The sequence below is a fragment of the Mytilus californianus genome, unplaced genomic scaffold, assembly GCF_021869535.1.
Source record: "Mytilus californianus isolate M0D057914Y unplaced genomic scaffold, xbMytCali1.0.p SCAF_3, whole genome shotgun sequence".
Taxonomy (NCBI): Eukaryota; Metazoa; Mollusca; class Bivalvia; order Mytilida; family Mytilidae; genus Mytilus; species Mytilus californianus.
In genome coordinates, this window is record NW_026262679.1 from 116,705,416 (window position 1) to 116,726,236 (window position 20,821).

Consider the following 20,821-nt stretch of genomic DNA (forward strand, 5'->3'; position numbering starts at 1 on the left):
TAGGCATTATATTTGTCAACAGTCTATACACCTCGCTTACTCTCAGTATAATGATATTGGTTAATATAATGCCTACTCATGTTAAAAATTAGTATAGAGCATTTCTAAAATTTACAATGACACAAAAAACTAAAAATACATGACAAAAATGATAGTTAAGACCATTCCACACGAGCGCATGTTCAAAAGATATTTTAAGATACTGATTTAATTGACTGAATCATATTTTATTTCAAGTTGCGGCATGGGATCATCTGTATGAGTAGTTGTGAAGTTTTGATGACAAACTGGAATTCTTCAGGGATTACTAGTGTAACTAGTGGTAAGTAGTATAAAGTGTCGTGCAAATAGTCTTAAGTTTGTCAAATATTCTAAAAACTAATCTGTGACGTTCAAATAAAAAAGTTTAAAAAGCCAAATAAAGTACGAAGTTGAAAAGCTTATCAACATATTACAGCATACAAAAGCAAATTGTTATAGCTAGCATTATTTTAACAATTGAATATCAACACCATAATGAATTATGATTAAATTCTAAGTTGAACATATTTATCATTTGACGTGGATGCGTTGACCCTGGGCTTTGGTAGGTAGTTTATCTTTTTTGCCTTTGGTATCTCCCCCTTTTAGAATTAAGATAACACAACTTTTTTTTTCAAAATTCATATTAAATTCACCACTTTATAAACCATAAAAAGCTGAAGTAAACAATGTCAAGATATGGTATGGGTATGTGATGTGATTTCAGAACAATTTTCAGCTGGAATTTTCGAGACTGATAAATAGGTATAAACATGGCAGCTAGCTAGTCAGATATAACGAGTTTTACCTACCTTTATCCTTTATACTAGTTATTCCTTAAAAATTATAATGTAAAACTAATCTCCTTTAAATATTTAATTGATATTGCTGTTGTTGTAATGCATATAACTATATTCAATAGTTTTTATTCACTCATTATAGGTGTACATATAGAATCTGTAAGAGTGACCTGTCAGCATATTGCAACCAAAGGCACAGTGACAGTGTTTCTAAATTGGAACGTTGCTCCAAAATATGCCAGGAACATAGTGTTTATTGTTTCTTTAATCCGTGGAAAGTCTTCTAAGACGTGGAAAACTCTCGGCCAGGTAATATTTTTTGTAATTTTGTCATTTTAAGATTTGTGGTGAACGGATGGTAATAATTGATCTAACTTTCATTATATTAGTTGTTGATATGTGTACTTTGAGTACGAAAACCTCACAATGTATAATATTTGTTCTCAGTGATATATGAACGTTTTGCTAAAAGTCAAAAAGATTTGGTATGTTTTTGATGAAAGTTCTATTTATATGTTTTATGGGAAAGAAATGTCCAAGTACAGCTAGGATCAGTAATTACATCTCTTAAAATCTGTCAGGAACTTCCGGATACCTGCTCTAGATACATTCTGTAGAACAGTAGCGCTTATACCTGTAGAACAGTTTTTAATAGGAGCGGTTCTACCTTAAAATAGTTTAAACCTAGAAAAGTTTGGACAGTTTTTACCTAGAACAGTTTTTTACCGTTCTAACCGAGTAGAGTTTTAGACAGTTCTAGCCGATAACAGTTTTAGTCAGTTCTTATCTTGAAAAACAGTTTGAACAGTTCTGCCCTAGAACAGACTTTGATAGTTCTTCCTTAGAACCGATCCTAACAGTTCTACCTCTGCGTCACTGAAGAGTCTTTTGTAGACGAAACGCGCGTCTGAGTACAAAATCATAGTCCTGGTATCTATGATGAGTATATCTAACATTTTTGGACAGCTGTAACTATATTTATAGTTTTTTGTATTTATATTATTGTTCACATTAATTTAACACGGAAATATTAGAAGTATATTCCTCACTGCTTAAGAATTATTATTTAAAATAAAATATTTATTTTTGTTCAAAAATTGATTATGAACATGGAGATAAAATAGAACTAAAACTAGATCAAGAGTCCAGTTACTATTTCTCTCTAATTCAAAATGTATGTGATATGTTATTTACAGAGGGAATCTAGCTTACTGTTCTTTATCATATTTAGATATCTTCTCTTATTTATGTCACTCAGTCTATGGTAGATCTGTTATTAAGATACAACAGTGGTATTATTCTGACAGTTCTTAAAAGGGGTTAGAACTGATCCCAACTGTACCTAATGCAGATCTGTTGATAAAATTGTTTTGTATTCATAGCTTTCAATTGTTTTTATTTCCTGGGACTAATTGTTTATTGAATGCCTTTAAAGGCATGTTCACCAATTTGGCCCAAATTCTAATACTTGATGTATAATATACTGAAACGTGTACCCAAATGACCAAAAATCCTAAGTGAACAATTAACAATGCATGGACTCGTTTTTATATATCAGCATAACGTGCGTAGTTTGTAGACTACTGGCCATCTAATCATCTATCGAGATAACCGCAGAAGACCGCCGAAGGTCATTTAACCCAATATAAACATAAATATAAAAAACAATCAAGCACTTGCAATAGTATAATGACAATTATTCTAGGTCATTTTGATTTGATGTTATGGATTAAAAATTTATGTGTATCATTATTTTACCTGTATAAGAATGTTTTGTTGGCCGGATCAGTCAACGAAATGGTTATTCATTGTGGCTACCTGGTGTCACTTTCCAAACTAAAAGACAAATTGAAAGAGTTGGTATTACTTTGTTTTCGTTAAAAAGAATGGCGAACGTAGATACAAGTATCTTGTCTTAGGGAGGAATAAATCCTACTTTGTAAAGAATCACTCTGATTCAAACAAAAAATTCTCTGAAACTGACATTATCAAGATGCTTGATTTCTTGATTGACAACATATTTGTTACGTTTGGAGGACGTGTTTTTCAACAGACTGCCGGGATTCCAATGGGAACCAATTGTGCCCCTCTTCTTGCCGACTTGTTTCTTTATTATTATGAGGCTGACTTCTTACAGGAACTTCTTAGGAAGAAAGATAAGAAGTTAGCAATATCCTTTAACTTTACGTTCCGCTATATAGATGATGTTCTCTCACTAAATAATACAAAATTTGGTGACTATGTTAAACGAATCTATCCCATCGAACTAGAGATAAAGGATACTACAGATACAGTTAAGTCTGCCTCATATATTGACTTACATCTAGAAATTGACAATGAGGGTCGGTTGAAAACAAAACTTTACGACAAAAGAGATGATTTCAGCTTCCCAATTGTGAACTTTCCATTTCTATGTAGCAACATTCCAGCAGCGCCTGCATACGGAGTATATATCTCCCAATTGATACGATATTCCCGGGCTTGTATTTCCTATCATGATTTCCTTGATAGAGGATTGCTGCTCACAAGGAAGCTATTAAACCAAGAGTTCCAAATGGTGAAGTTGAAATCACCCCTTCGTAAATTTGACGGACGCCATCACGAGTTGGTTGACCGTTACGGAATAACCGTTTCACAGATGATATCGGATATGTTCCTTATGTAGTAACTACAATACACTTCCCTTTTCACGAATGTGACCTACCGATTAGACTATTTACCGGATTTGTTATAACATAAGCAACACGACGGGTGCCACATGTGGAGAAGGATCTGCTTACCCTTCCGGAGCACCTGAGATCACCCCCAGTTTTTGGTGGGGTTCGTGTTGCTTAGTCTTTAGTTTTCTATGTTGTGTCATCTGTACTATTATTTGTCTGTTTTTTTATTTTTGGCCATGGCGTTGTCAGTTTGTTTTCGATCTATGAATTTTGACTGTCCCTTTATGACTGTATCTTTCGTTCCCCTTTGTTAATGTTGACATTTTCTTCAATGTGATGAATGAACCACAAGCTGAAAACATGCAAAAGCCACCTCCATTAAATTTCAAATAAAAGTTTGCGTAAATAGGGATATGAGTGAGTTGATAGATTGATATGCAAGCCAAAAATACATCAGTGATTGGATTTTGTTTTAGCTAATTTTGACATTGAACCAAACTTACTTCTTATAGCGAAATATTATTTCAATAGTAAGCAATATAATTTTTTGAAACAAAAATAGTCATATCTTATTTGTTTGTCTAATTGGTAGCTAACTAAGACTTTTAAAGCCGCTATAGTTCTATTAAGTATATGCGTATTGCAGAATACGCCTACCCGGTTAATGTCATGAAATAGAAGTTCCTTCATAGTATAAGTTCCAAGTGGAAGAAATATTCTGTAATAATATTTCCACTGGAACAAATATAACAGTATTTGTTCCTTACGGAATAAAGGGTATAGGATATGTCTTCCAACTAATTTTCACAACTAATTTTCTTGATAAATTATTTAATCGAGGATTGTTTTTCAAATGTAATTTCTACACTCTAATTTTTCAAATTTCCATAACTTTGACTAAACAGCTTTCCTCTGATTATTTGTTTTCCCAGGAAGTAATTTCATCATCATCAATATATAACGTCAAATTTTTCACAAAATTTTACTATAATTATTATAATTATATGGTAACTTTAAGAATGGCACTAGAACCTAAAGGTACAATACTATGTTTTATAATTTCAACATAAGTAAATTAACATTTGAGGTATATGTCACTAGAAAAGGAAACAAAATCATATTTTCACACAGTAACTGTATCAACATTACCTGATGAAACGATCTTAATTACCCAAAAGCAAGCTATACAGAACTGCAGAAAATAAAAATCAAAAGAAACATTTTATTTTTCATTAAATCTATATATTAGTGGATTGAATATTTTCATTGTACAAAATAACAGTATTAAAGGTATAATTATCACCTTCATCAATTATTTGTCTATTAATTCATTTCTAAAGTTTGGAGTACCATTTCTTAACTTGATACCATACTAAAAAATACGAATTTAAAAAGTCTGATAAGATATACCACTTTTTCAATTTACTGCAGGAGGAATCATACATCCATAATAATTCTTAATCATTGTGAAAAAAATTGGTAAAAACTTTAAAAAATGTACGATTCATTTATTACAGCTTTATCTGTAAATGTTTAAGTAATAAAACTATTACGTTAATTAATACCCTAGACAGCAGTATAAGCAGAGATGAACTTAACCATCAAGAAGAGGATTACTTTATGAAAATTGTCCCTTATCATATCTTTTTAAGATCATTCTTTGTTATATTGAAAAACACCTAAATTGTTTCGGAATCAATATCGGTTAAATATCTGCAAGAAAAGTTCATAATATCAACCAAGTGGTGTTTCGATGTGTCTGTGCGCTTTTTTGTTATAATCTATGATTTTCGAGAAATAATGATACTGCACTAAGAGGAGTATAGTTTAAGTTCCGATCGAAATACCAGTTACCTTGTGTTACATTTTATCTCAAAACGAACATCGATAATATCAAGCTAATAACTAAAGGATTTAATCATATCGGTCAAATACTGTATGAGTACCTTTATAACTGATATTGCTTAAAAGCGAACTGTAATGACCTCAATTGATATAACAATACCAAAATTGATGAAAAGACAATTTTATTAAATAGGAAAATATTTGTTTGATAAGAATTGTTTATAGCGTAGTAAACAGAGTAGAAATCAAGACGATTTAGGATACATTCTGTGATCTTCTAAAAAATTTTGTTATTTGTACTAGTAATTAATTGTGCGTATTTTGGTTTCTCTTTGATTTGAATTGATTAGATTTTTGGTTTTTATCGTCACTGTCAGCACTATTGGATATTTCTTGGCGGCCAGTGTTTATTGTTGGATGTAGCCGTAGTGCCCTAGGAGAACCAGCTCTACTTTTTCGGTAGGAAAAATGGCAACCCTTGACAATCAAGATTGGAGTCAAACACACTTGCCACGTGCGGGATTCGAACTCACAACCTCAGTGTTGACAGGCTAGAAGTACATTAGTTGAACTACTTAGACTACTCAGTCACCGAGGTCTTTGAGATAGATACTTTTTTGTGGTGCTGGTTCACTGGTTCACGAGAAATACTTGTAATATTATCATGAAAAGTATATGTATGTTAATCAACTAACATGGACGAAAACAAAATATTAATAGGTAAAATGTTATGCACCATATGAACATCTGAAAATCTCATTTCTCCTTAGTGTTTATCGATATCAAATTTTGGTAATAAACAATTAAACTTCAAATGCTACGAAATCAAGAAAACATCAGAACCAATCATAGAACAATTCATTGGTTAAGCAAATTTGAAATATTTTTTGGACTAAAAATGTTCCCGTATCACTGTTTATAGTTATATCACACCATTACAATATCTCGCCAGGTTTGTGTAAATACAACTTGAGTATCCAGTTGAGTTTTAAATACCAAAATAGCATAAAACAAACGTATGATTGTTAGTGTCGCTTGAGTATATGTTGGTTTTCGTGTAAATCGTCAATACATAAAGCCTTAAAGGTAATAAATTCAGGCTACATTAGTTACATGTAATTGCCCATGTTTAAATCTCACAAATCGATCAAGGAGATACAAATCAAGGTAATAAACTCAATGAATCGCATGAATTCCAAAATCCGGGTTTGTCGACCGTTCGATGCGAGACACTCAGTCCACACTACCACTTCAACCATGGAAATTTCGTCTAAACTTGGTAAAGTCGTTTCGGTTATTGGTTTTTGATAGATATTAGTTTTTTCTCCAAACAGATGTGAACAAGCGCAAAATACACAAATCACAAGTCATAGACAAAACATTATATAGCAACAGTTCTTAACTGATACCAAATCTTATAACTCATGATAATTTAGACGCGAACAAAAATTGAGGAAATCGCATGAATTATTAAAGGAGCGAGACTGGGTACGTCGACGGGAAAAGTGGCTTCTTCTATCCATGCATCGCCAGTACATTGAAAATTCACACTCAGTCAAAATGTCACAATCGGGAATAAGACACACCGGAAAAATTATAGGTTAGCTAATCTACTATGCTTGTATCTACAGATCTAATACCGCGAAACACATGTATCTAGCGAGAGTAGACACAGACACATAATATCGTTCAATCACGTCATGAATGCTACTGATCAGACATGTAAAGTTGACATGAAGTTAAAACTAGAGCTTGTATCGGTGATTCCTTTTGTTTTGGAAGAAAATCTCTGCTTTATTGATTTGATCAACGTTTTAATATTTGAAATAGAAGATTAAAAGTTAGTAAAACCTAAAGTTTTGATATTTGTTTAAACGACCGCACAGTTTAGTCCCGTTCATTTCTCCTTAGAGGAATCTGAAAAGAATTGATTAAATCAAACTTCTAAAACAATGCAGAATTAAAAAGTTTTGAGAACGGTATTGTGATACGTAAATCTAACAAAAGATGAAGACGCTCGAAAACTTGTTGAAATCATTATTTTTGTTCTCCAACAGAGTTATCCCGCTAGGACAATTCTGAAAATTTAGAAAATATTTGCTTATCTGGTTTGTATTTTAATCACATTTATTTCATTCATTCTGCTATTATTTTATTTGATAACAATTCCAATTCAATTTATCTTTAATTTATGTTTTATTTGAAATAATTTGATTTGATTTGATTTGAATTTGATTCATATTTTGAATACAGAATAACAAGAGATGCGTTTTATTTTCAAAGTTAATTAATTTTGTATCAGTGCAATAACATAATTATAGAAATAAGTTTTCAACGAAATCAAAGATAAGTTAAAATTTGTTCAAAAAATATATTCAATGTAAATTGACATAAAAAGTAAAATAACAAAAATACCGAACTCCAAGGACAATTCAAATCAGAAAGTCCCACATCAAATGGCAAAATCAAATAAAGAATAAGAAGAGATGCGTTTTATTTTCAAAGTAAATTAATTTTGTATCAGTGCAATAACATAATTATAGAAATAAGTTTCAACGAAATCAAAGATAAGCTAAAATTTGTTCAAAAAATATATACAATGTAAATTGATATAAAAAGTAAAATAACAAAAATACCGAATTCCAAGGAAAATTCAAATCGGAAAGTCTCTTACCAAATGGCAAAATTAAAAGTTTAAACACATCAAACGATGGTAAACAACTGTCATATTCCTGACTTGGTGTATAATGAATTATACATTTTGACCGAAAAACCTAGAACTAAATTGTCTTCTCGTTCTTCCATCTGTGTAAGTTTCACTGCAGACAGGTAAAAGGAAATCCAATCTGATTGAAACATCAATCATGTGCTTTGCATACATGGATCTTACAACATTTCGTTTTACTTTATGTTCTGGTAATTATTACATAAGCCAAAACAATTCCTTTTTAATATATCATAACGACAAAACCGGAGGATCCCGAAAGGTCTTCAAAACCGAACGTAGAACGGAGTGTTTTAAGATCCTTGTAAGCAAAGCATGGACACTGGATATGTATTTAACCAGTGTAAGGGAAATCATGCTATCATCCGAAAACAAGGTCATATATCAGTGGAAGTTTGAGATATCAGAATCTACTAGTAATTGATCCTCTCACACTGTCACATATCTGTTCTCAATTTAAGAAATCTCGTCAGTAGTTAATTTATGTCATATCGTAAATTTGGTTAATTTTGAAGAATTGCGTGTGGATGACATATCTTGTCTGTTTATTTTATACGCCTGTCTTAGACGAGACACACAATGACACACCGTATTCTATCCGAACGTCCGACCGTCTGTATGTCCACACTTCGTACGATAACTTAAATTAGCATTAACCAGTTATAATAATTTAAATTTGACGTTATACTTTTTCCTGAAATCTTCTCACATGGCTATCATTGATCAAAGTAAGCTGTCTTTAAATATTCCTGATTTTCACTTTTGTCATTCGAGAGTAATGGGATTCATTCCTTAAAGTTTGAACAATTTTCACATATCACGCACTAATTCCAGCATGCTTAGATTAATTTCCCTAAAAAACTTTACACTGTTGTTGAGATTTGTAAAGGGAATCTCTCTTTCAATTTTGAAAAAAAATCTGGTTTTTAACCAGACTTATGGGATTTAAGTGTCAGATTTAAGTAATTTTCAACATAAAGCAATCCTTTAATATCTGAAAACAAAATCATCGTAACGTTATCTTTCAATGAAACTAGTTAAATCATTACAACAGACGTAAATATTATGTTAAAGAACACAAAACTGTTACCCTTAACTGTCAGTTTAAGCTTCCTTTATTAAGTGCCAGTCTGCCTAAGGATTAGTCAGTGACCAAAACATGATTGTCTCAGATTTTGATGAAAACTTACATAAATCATCATGGAAACAGGGCCATTTGATTTTTCCAAAGCAGCGAGTAACGGAGGTTAATATAAAACCAACAGTTTTTCACTATTTCAATCTCATGAAATCTGTTGTCTATATAAAATCTAGTATTTCTCCATTAAACTGCAACTTTTTCAACTATCAAATATTCTTGAAGAATAGCTGTTTTGATGAAATACCATTTCATTCTAGAATTTTTGGGATACGGATGATCTCCAGGGACCATAATATCCCAAAATGAGACAAAAATGCAGAAATCAAGTTCAAATATTGTCTTTTACCAGAACAGCACATACCTGGTATTACTTAATATGATCAAGTCATTGTCATACTTTCATTATTTCATAAAAGGTCGGTGAGTTTCTTTCCAAATAATGTGTAACCATAGCAACAAAGTTAATCCTATAGCAACAAAACTCAAAATCAAATTTTCATAAATTCATTCAATTCTTAAGTCTAAATGCATATATATGGAGTAATTATAATTTATTCAAGCTAGTCATACATGTATTAGAATATTGTCAATTGTTCCCATTTTTGCTAGGAAAGTATTACATAGCAACCAAAAAATGTCCTTAGCAACCATAATGAACAAACTAAAAATTGTGTTTTTTCCCTTGTATATCTACAGGTCGGCTGTTGATTTGTATAGGCTTGGTTTAGCCTTGGTCTCTCGAATTTCTATTTTGAATGCATATGTAATGGGATGTGCCTTTCTTTATTTGCATGCAAAGTTTGTCAAGTAGGAAAATGGAACTTCATTACAATGTACATAAATACTGCAAACACTATATGAATGTCAATATTTCTTATGTTCCAGATAAACCGGGCAGTTGTTCCTATCCATGGCCTGACATTCGAAACTGATTACATGTTTAAAGTGACGGTCGTTAGTAAAGAAGGCGTCATTGAACCACCAAAAGATTCTGGCTGGATCACGACAATGAAAGGTATACATCCCAATTATTCATGATTTGGCCTTTATATTGGAAGCATAACATGTCCTCTCGTTCTTTTATCATTTTATTAGAAATATTTATTGTTTGTGAATATGTATAAATCTACATTCGGATATTTAATTTTCATTTTCATCGTTATTTTTTTTTTTTTTTTTTTGTCCAACTAAAGGAGGCAGTTGGAGGAAAAAAATACAACCTTCTGACCAAAAGTCAAAACATTACTAAAAAAGATTGAGCACAGCGAACCCAACCAAATACTGTCGATAAAGGCAATGCATAACATAAACAGATCTGTCATTAATTTAACACAAATTTAAATTTTTTTTTTTTCATCTCAACTTTCCCACTGCTAAATCTCGATCAAACGAGTGATAACCTTGTATCTATATTTTTTTATATTTTTTCCATGTTGTTTGTCATATATCATACATCGTCTGAAATTTAGTCCAGCATTGTTAGAACTGCACATTTGATGTTGAAAATGTTTGTCTTTCCCTCAACGGGATTTGAACACGTGCTGCTGTGAGATAACGGCAACTCCGCCTCTTATACAAGTCTAGCGGCCTAGGCTATTCGGCCAATTGAGTTATATATACAACCTCTATTTTTTACTTCTACGTTATTTGGTCTTTTATGGAGAGTTGTATAATTGGCAATCATACCACTCCTTCTTATTTTTGTTTTGACCAAGAAATTAAAAAAAATATATAGTAAAGGTAAGCAATGAATTTAAATTTCCAACGAAGTACACATTTTGTATAGGTCTGTAGGGAGGCTTTTGAAAACTCCACGAAAAGACAATTTTCCCTCAATCCACGAAAATTGGTATCCACGAAAACAAATGAAACCACAGTAGCCAAATACCTTGGTTTAAAAAAGACAGACATATAAAGTGGGTTTAAGCGCGCAAGTCCAAAAGGAAGTCGTATAAACATCCTTATACATTATTCTGATTCAAAGCCAACAATTTTTTACATTCCTCTAAATATTAACCACACTTAATTCTTTTTAAGTTTTGGTTGACACGGCCGATGACCGTTACTATTATGTAACTTTTCAGTCGGATTGTAGTCCGTTTATTTATTAAGTAGCCATTTGTGTTTAAAATGCCACTGAGAGATTAATAGTGTCACTTGAAATCGTGCTCTTCAGATTTTTTTTGTACTTTATGATAAATTTACATAATTTTGAAAGTAAAGATAATTATATCTGTTGCACATTTACGTGTCAAATAATGGTTTATTACAGCCTACACACTATGAATTTACTGCGGTATTACAATTTATAATTCCCTAAACATGCTAAATAAATTTTTCAACGGAAATGCCTTTTTGATTACGTATTATTTCGAACAAGCTATACTAATTTTAACTTACTAAATTACATCTCATGCCAGTTTTCCATGTAATTATTACTTATTTCAATGTACTCGTTGTTTGATTTTTTTTTTTTTAAGTTTAATCATGGATGTGAGATAGTTCAAACAGTAGGGAAGTGTGTTAGCCTAGATCTGTGATTTGATCATGTAGTGTTTTCTCGTTCTATTATTACAATTTTATAATATTAATAATAGATAGAAACTGTATTTTGTCGCTTCCTGTTTTATTTATTTTGCATTTAGATGCACGAATTGAATTATTTACATAATTTTTGTAGATCTACATTTCAAATCTTTACAAGTATTATGTGTGTACTTTATCAATTATTCTACATCATTGCTCATTTTGATAAAATTTCAAAATCAGTTTTAATGCTATATCAAAATCATTTCTCTCATCCCATTATTTTAAATGTTTAAACACTTGATATATATCGTGCGTCCGAAGCGCTTTCATCAGGAACGATCAAAACTAACCGTGGAACGGGGGAATCTAAATCTTATCATACATGTATATCATAAATCCCGGCAGTAGTGAAGCAGTGACTACTGAGCTGATGATACCCTCGGGACTAACAGTCCACCAGCAGCGATATCAACCCAGTAAATTATATACACATTTACCCAATGTGATAAGTTTCGTTCGTCCGGATATATAACATTTTAATTACTGTTTCTTTGAATCTGGAATTTCTTTAATTTTCGGAAATTGTAGGAGTTGCTTGTTTGCGATTGTCATACAAGTGGGAGGTTTAGTTAGCTATAAAACCAGGTTGATTCCATAATTTTCTACATAAGGAAATGCCTGTACCAAGTCAGGATTATGGCAGTTGTTGTCTATTCGTTTAATGTGTTTGCGCTTTTAATTTTGCCATTTGATAAGGGACTTTCCGTTTTAAATTTTCCTCGGAGTTCGGTATTTTTGTTATTTTACTTTTTGCGTATCGTTTAAATCGAAACATGAAGTCATACGGAATGTGTTTGTAATCAAATGACGTCTGTTTTTTCCGAAAAAAAAATCAACAATGTAGAAAATTTGACAAAATACACAAATTAAAAGTGATCGTTACATTTCATAGTTAGAACAGTATATGCAATAAATAGCAAAGTGTACGAAAGTCATACATACTTAAAATGTCGACAGAAAAAAGCCTTTATTTATCCTGTTTTATGTCTTCACTAAATATATGTATCACTGAACATTGATATACTATCTCTTTATATGTACACTTAATAGGTGGAGAAAAGGGGATGGCTTTAGTGATTAGTGATTGACCTTTTACCTGTGACTAACACGTCCCTGTTGTTGAAGACCGACCGTTTGTTAAAACTGTTGTATGGTTTTATTGTTATGCTGAATTTCTATATTATTAACGTCTACAATGTGTATTCTAATATTTGCAAAGTAACTTCTTTGTGTGACAAACCTTACAAACTTACAACACAATATATATCTCTCTAATTAGAAAACTGAGACATATTTTTTATATAGAGTTATTTAGACTGATGTTTGTCTTTTTGTAGTTTTTTGTTTTCACCATGAATTTGTCTCTTCGAATGATTTGTTTTATTCTCATGTTGGTATCTTCTACCTCTTTTAAAAGGATGTACATTTTACCTGTATCATATACATTTTACCTGTATCATATACATTTTACCTGTATCATATACATTTTACCTGTATCATGTATATTTTACCTGTATCATATACATTTTACCTGTATCATGTATATTTTACCTGTATCATATACATTTTACCTGTATCATATACATTTTACCTGTATCATATACATTTTACCTGTATCATGTATATTTTACCTGTATCATATACATTTTACCTGTATTATATACATTTTACCTGTATCATGTATATTTTACCTGTATCATATACATTTTACCTGTATCATATACATTTTACCTGTATCATGTATATTTTGCCTGTATCATATACATTTTACCTGTATCATATACATTTTACCTGTATCATATACATTTTACCTGTATCATATGCACTCATCGGGACTCTCAACTTATTCAGCTCTAATCAATAACCCTAGACAACTCGAGCATATTCACTTAATGAGGATCATACTTCAGTAGTAGAGTCTCTTTCATGTGCCATGTAATTAGAGATGACAGCATGAGTTTGATTTCCGCTAAAGACTCCCTAAGACTAGGAATACAAGTCGGAGTATTATAAACAATTCGACAGCTTTCAAATCAAACTTTTACATAATTATTTGGTCGATTAAAAGACTGTTATGCGCAACCATCTGATACTTCAAAACATTTTCTTTATAGCAACGGACACTTTAAACAGACCATCAGAGGCCAAGATTGACGGACAAAAAGTCCATAATGGCTTGGTTAGTGTTTTATTGAAATGGAATTCTGGGACAGGTACAAGATTTAATGTTTTAATTATAATCATGTAAAATGAAAAGGGTTTAAGATATCATATGAAATAAAACATGACTAAAAACTTAAATTTACGAATAATTGAGATTCAATCAACAAGAGTAACATGGAAACTACACTTTAAAGAAAGATACAGTTTTTGTTTATTTGTGACAACACAATGATGATCCAATGTTAGGCTAGCTATGACAATGTTCTCATTGAAAATTTTATATCCTAATACTAAGTAAGATAAAATGAAATGAAATTAATTTGATATTGAAAGACATTATTTGGTAGTATTTTAATTAGAATACTAAGGGGAAGATCATTTAAAATTTCGGAGGAAAGCCAGAAGGATTTTCTACAGAAATAAAATATATCATTTATTTTTATCTGTTACTACGCATGCATGGTTTTTTTCAGCAGCATTGCCGTGCAAACATTTATTTATTTTCATTTTTGTAAAAATTTGATTCCTGCATTTTGTATTGCTGAATATTCATTTTCATCCTGTATTTTGCCAAGTTATTTATATTCTGATCTTACCAGGTCAAGTTATTCATTTTCCACTCCCAAAATCAAATGTCTACTAACTGGTAAAATAAATCCATACCGTACAAAGTATGGATACTAATAACACGTAGCATGTTTATATTGCAGACCCTCCATGTTACTACAGACTTCATTGGATGACAAATAATCCACTGTACTCCGATTACAGTAGAGATGAACTTATGGTACGTTCAATTTGTTGATATTATACAAAATAAGAACACACTTTAAGATATAATTATGTACTCGGATAGTAATTATGTCATTGTCTTTTTTGGGAAGTTTGTTCGTGAATCGTAACTTTAAAATATAAAAAAAGCAATAAGTGCCTCAAAACATCTAAAAACAAGAATTTTCAGATTTGTTTATATCCAAATAACGATACACCAAACGAAATAATGTACGTTTTATTCTCGTCATCCGAACAATCCCATATGTTAAACATATGTGCTGTATTTGGCAAAAACCTTTAGGAATTTTGAGTTCTCATTGCTATTCAACTTCTTACTTTATTTGACCTTTTATCTTTTCTGGTTTGAGCGTAACTGATGGGTCTGTTGTAGGGGAAAGGTACTACCGGCTGGCGAACAAAATATCAAGCATATTATCTTTGATGAGGTTTATTTCATTTACTTTAGGCGCCACCAATTTCAAAGTACTGGATTAATAATTTGCATTTTGGAAGTAATTATACCTTACATATGAGTAGTTATTCGAATTCAGACTTCAACACCGGAAGTGCGGAGATAGTAGTTTGGTTTATTACGGCGGAATGCTTGGATGCTACAAACTATGATTATTATGTGTGTGGTAAGTATTATTCAAACAGATTTCCGATACTCCACTGAGTATGACTTTGGAATCAGATGACGGTTAAACAGGCAAAGCAGAGAATGTTGTCTTTCATATTTGTTTTTGTCTCAATAAATTTTGTCAAATCTTAATTTATCTTGAATTATGAGTTTTGAATATACTATTTGTGTTTTCCGCCTCTTTTTATACGAATGGGGATCGAAAACATGCTAATAGTGCCATGAGTGAATCAGAAATAACTTACCCTTACTGAGAACGTGCATTTCCCACCAAGAATGGGTTGGGAATATTTTGCTTAATCTTTATGAAGTGCTTAGTGGACTGTTGTATGTCTTTTTGTCTTAGTTTACTGTTGTGTTGTCTGCATTTTCGTCTTGGTTTAATATTGTGTTGTCTGTCTTTTTGTCTAGTTTTACTATTATGTTGTCTGCCTTTTCGTCTTGCTTTACTTTTGTGTTGTATGCTTTTTCGTCTTGGTTTGCTATTGTGTAGTCTGTCTTTTTGTCTTGGTTTACTATTGTCTTGTCTGTCTTTTTTTCTTGGCTTATTATTGTGATGTCTGTCATTTCGTCTTGGTTTACTATTGTGTTGTCTGTCTTTTTGTCTTGGTTTACTATTGTGCTGTCTGTCATTTCGTCTTGGTATACAATTGTCTTGTCTGTCCTTGTTCGACTAATTACTTGTATTGACCTTTGGTATATATTTACTATATCTGGCTTGTCGTCTTGGTATTCATGTGTAATGAATTCCGGGCTGCAAATCCTATTAAAACAAAATAAAAAAAGGCAAAACGGATTTTACATTTCCTGCTTATTTGGCTCAGCATTTTATCTAACTGTCCATTTGGCACACAGGATTATTTTTGGAGTTGAAGCAGTTCTAAAAAATTTCAATACCCTTTTTATTAATAAAAGAAGATTTGCGTTCTTTACAGAAAATAATGGCTTGTCTTTTGTTATCGATGTACTATTTCATATTAAGCTACTTTTTCTTGTAAATGAAAAAATACATGTATGTGGCGCATATACACTAATGAAACAGCAAGCCAACGACACATAAAAAAGTCATCTAGAAATTAATATGCGGTCTTTAACGATTATAGACATGTGTACATAATATTTCAAGCTCTAATAAAAGAAAAGTAAAACGAACTCATGTGTGACTCAAAACAAAAGTCTTGTATAGACAACACAACAACCAAATGAAAAAGGAGGACGGAATAACAAACAACAATTCAAAACACACGATGACAACTTAGCATCATGAAGTCCACCGCAAACTAGGCTTGAACTAAGATGATCCAGAAGGACAGCAGTGCTTGCGTCTCAAATTAGCCTGATGTGATGACCTAGAATTGATTTTTGTGTTTTCACTACATTTACTGATACCAGGGTGTTAAAAACATACAAAAAAAACATAAATGAAGGTAAAAGCATGTATAAGTTTACGGTCACATAAGACTGAATGATTTGAACCACAGTGCAAATAGAACAATTAAGGTTGTATACCTTTTAATCTGTTAATCTTTTTTATGCTCTGTTATACCTTCAAAAATACTGTTACAAGTTATTATTGTAGCAAACATGTTGTCATGTACATACAAACACATTGTTTTGTTTTCAGCTCCAGGCAAACCCAGAAACGTCACCGGTGATGTCATCTTAAAACCAGATAATACATCAATATGTTCTGTCAATATTTCATGGACACCACCTTATCATATGGAATCTAGTCCCGAACTGTTCTCCTATCTAATTAGATTGTATAAAGTTATCCCAATATACCTTAGCCAATACATTGAACCACACCAAGAAGCAATACAAATCAGTGGGGTTAGTATGTCGTATTCTTTAAATATTTAATATTTGAATGCATGAATGGAAATAAGTATTGACTGAATTTTGACAAATTTCTTACTTTTCTTAATATACAGAGTCAACAGTTAAAAAAAAATCTGCATCTTGTCGATATACAAATGCGAGCACAAAATGTTTTATACATGTAACCATTTGTTGCATAATTAAGTTGTGATCATTGTGATTGCCATTTTGAAATGTACTTATTTTCGTTCTATGACTGGATGCTTACATTTAGTCCATTATATGAAAATCATTTATTTTTTCAATCGATTAATAAAAGTAATAAGAATTCCATTACAGCTGATGATTTTGTTATAAACATAGGATCACAAAGCATTCATTTACAATGTATATCATGATACACCTATCAATACGGATACTTTCACACATCTGATGTTTCAATGGTTTGCTTGCTCCTTTATCGACATATCTTATGTACTATATATATATATATTAAGATTGCCTGTTTGTAAGCACATTCCTAAATACAATAAAACAGACAGTAGATACCAAAGAAATTTATAAAATAATAAGTGATAATAAGAAAAATCACCATGACAAAATACAAAAAAACGACGAAAAGTAAAACAACAGTCCACAATAATACATAGAAAACTAAAGACCCTTACGCTACCTTTAAGGCTCAATTATTAAAAAAAATAAATTGAAGATTACATTGAGGCTATTAAGAATAATTAATCGAAGAAGGATATATAGAACTGTGACCAAGAGAAAAATTGCAGAAACGAGAAACACATGAAAGGAATCTACAAATACTTGCTATATTTAATTTGAAAATATGAAACGTGAGAGCAGGATTAAACAGCCAGCGTATACTTAAAATTTTTAAATAATGGAAAGTTAATGATATAATTTGTCCATTAATATTGCAAACTAAGGAATTAAAGAAAAGTTTTTTAAGACGAAGAGCTAAAAGATAAAAAGAATAATTTTGTATATGGCATTTTTATAGGATAGAAACTGGGTTGAAATTAATGATATCCAATGGGATTACAACTATAGTATCAATGTGCAGGCATTATCTACCAAAGGTCAAAGTAAACCAGTAACACTACTAGTAACCAATGGTATGTCATGGCAGCCTTTATATAAAATAAGTTAGCTTTCTTTGGTTAATATGGACAGGTATATTACAAAGGTATCATATTGCAACACATTTTTGAAAATTACAATCTAAAGAACATAGTTACAACGACCTAAATGATTTAAGTATGAATAAAAGGAGATGCTTTGTATACGTGAATGAGACATCAACTCAATGACAAAAATAACCCAAAGTAGCCGAGAGGACAACATACAGTCTCAACCAATTGACAAGTGTTTATATTTTTTATTAAGTTATAAATTTTGAGGAGTAGATAAAAGTTGTGAATAAATTTAATAGACACCCTCAAATATCTGCCCTTAACATCAATCATTTTTAGGTATGAATAGAAAAAGAGAGTTGAAAACAAGACACCGCAGCTGATTATATGTCACTTCTTAAATAACTAGTTATCATCAGTAGTGTTACTGTAACCAAATATTGGACACCGAAAAGCATCAAAATTTAATGAGCAATAAACCAAACCAAAAACAAATACAAGGCGCAGAAGATTGTAAGAACATCACATAAACTGTAACATTTCAAATAGATCCATAGCTACATATTAACAAGTCTAAAATATATTTCATATATGAAAATGAGGAGATGTGGCATGATTGCAGATTTAACTGTTATCCGAATAATACCACAGGACAAGAATGTAAAACAAATCCAGGTCACTGAATGGCATCCTTCAATGAGCAAAAACCCATACCGTATCGTCAGCTAAAGGCTCCCGGATGACAGAATGTGATGACAGAAGCAATTCAAACGAGAAAACCAAGGGCCTGATTGATTCTAAAACAATAAACGAAAAAGAAAATACGATTGACAGTAACAAACGACAACCACCAAATTATAGAATCCTAGCATTGGACAGACATATACGGAATATGACGGGGCTAAACATGTTTGTGAGCGCTCAACCCTTCCACTTACATGAAAACATGGCTTAACAGCACATATACAAACAAACTGTAAAAAATATTTTGAAAGATTTTGATTCATTAGATCGCTACTTAACACAAAAACAACTACAGAAAAAGATGAAAGACACAACGCACTTATCTAAGAGTACTCGAAGATACTGAAAGCTAGTTTTTAGTCCAACTTCAACTAATTGATGAACCGTCTTTCCCAAACTAATTCCACAAGTTCTATCTTCTTGAGTGGTAAGCCAACAGACACGTTCATGAAAATAAAAAAAATGAAAAGGGCAATAAAAAAGTATTGATTTTTATGCCAAATTTAAAGGCAGTGTTTGTTACATTGTGTATCTCATGTGATTATTATATTTGTAGAAGGTTGTCAGCAGTCTGTAGCATTGGAATCTACGCCAACAGCAGATGATAAATCTAATTTGAATTTAATATTTGGGGGTAAATATTTCTTATGATATGGGTGCACTTGTATATTCCTTCCTTCACTTCTATGAAACATGATATAAATATAAAACAAAACAAAACAAAAAAGGAGGCTTTTAAACGTTACAAATTAAAAAAATTTAAAAAAATTTAAAAAATGCAGGACGATACCACTAACAATCGGAAAGCCCCAAAAATAAACAAAGTTTACTTAGACTTGTTGTGCCGGCCAAAATTGGTTCCTTATTATGTCCTTTTATCCTCCATGAATAAGTTAAAATGGTCTCAAATGTTATATTGTTAATATTTATTGTTGTTAAGATGTTTCGTTATTCACACCCCCGTTATATCTCACCTGGTTATATTGTAATAATCAGTTTGTTTACATCCGATATTAAAGTACCTCACTGGAATATCTGGTGTTGGATTGGTTAAATTTGTAACGAACCAGAGACTAATTACTTACTATCACGAAAGGAGAAATATCACAGCTGATCCGAAACAGCAAGATATTCTTAATTTCTTGTGTTCCTTGTAGGCATTTTTTTTTTATATCACTGATACATTTCTTCTTGTGGATGTAAATACTTAATGAAAATAAATTTTGTGGTAAATGAAAATTTCCTGACATGCCATTTCTATTTTATTTAAGATCATGATGAAATAATTAAAAAAATCAAGATTGAATAAAAAGTAAAATAACAAAAATACCGAACTCCAAGGAAAATTCAAATCGGAAAGTCCCTCATCAAATGGCAACATCAAAAGCTCAAACCCATCAAACGAATGGAAAACAACTGTCATATTCCTGACTTGGTTCAGGCATTTCCTCATGTATAATTGATCGTTTGTATTATAAAATTGTTGCTTTATATTGTAACAATAAAATGTGGATACTTCATGTAGTATTGACAAAGGCATACTGATGATTTATTCTTCAAAGAACTTCGAAACATGTGTGTTTTGCTTTGACGTGAAAAATCCACAAGAATCACCGTACAGTTTACTCTACTATATATTTCTCATATTTTGTTGATAAGATAAATATACATGTACTGTAGTCATATAGAGCATATTTATTTGTGGTATATAGTACATAATATTTTGAATGTTTTGGTTCCAAGCTTTAAATGT

The 20,821-nt window shown here is 31.4% G+C and overlaps 1 protein-coding gene across 1 annotated transcript in view; it reads left to right on the forward strand.

Moving 5' to 3' along the window:
* LOC127735916 (angiopoietin-1 receptor-like) overlaps window positions 1–20,821 on the forward strand; it is a 119,318-nt gene that overhangs the window by 86,736 nt on the left and 11,761 nt on the right. The window contains exons 5-13 of the mRNA XM_052246355.1: window positions 238–322; window positions 964–1,130; window positions 10,078–10,207; window positions 13,896–13,994; window positions 14,655–14,731; window positions 15,185–15,356; window positions 16,983–17,191; window positions 18,192–18,306; window positions 19,625–19,702. Of these exons, the coding sequence (XP_052102315.1) occupies window positions 238–322; window positions 964–1,130; window positions 10,078–10,207; window positions 13,896–13,994; window positions 14,655–14,731; window positions 15,185–15,356; window positions 16,983–17,191; window positions 18,192–18,306; window positions 19,625–19,702 (1,132 nt within the window). The remainder of the gene's footprint in view (window positions 1–237; window positions 323–963; window positions 1,131–10,077; window positions 10,208–13,895; window positions 13,995–14,654; window positions 14,732–15,184; window positions 15,357–16,982; window positions 17,192–18,191; window positions 18,307–19,624; window positions 19,703–20,821) is intronic.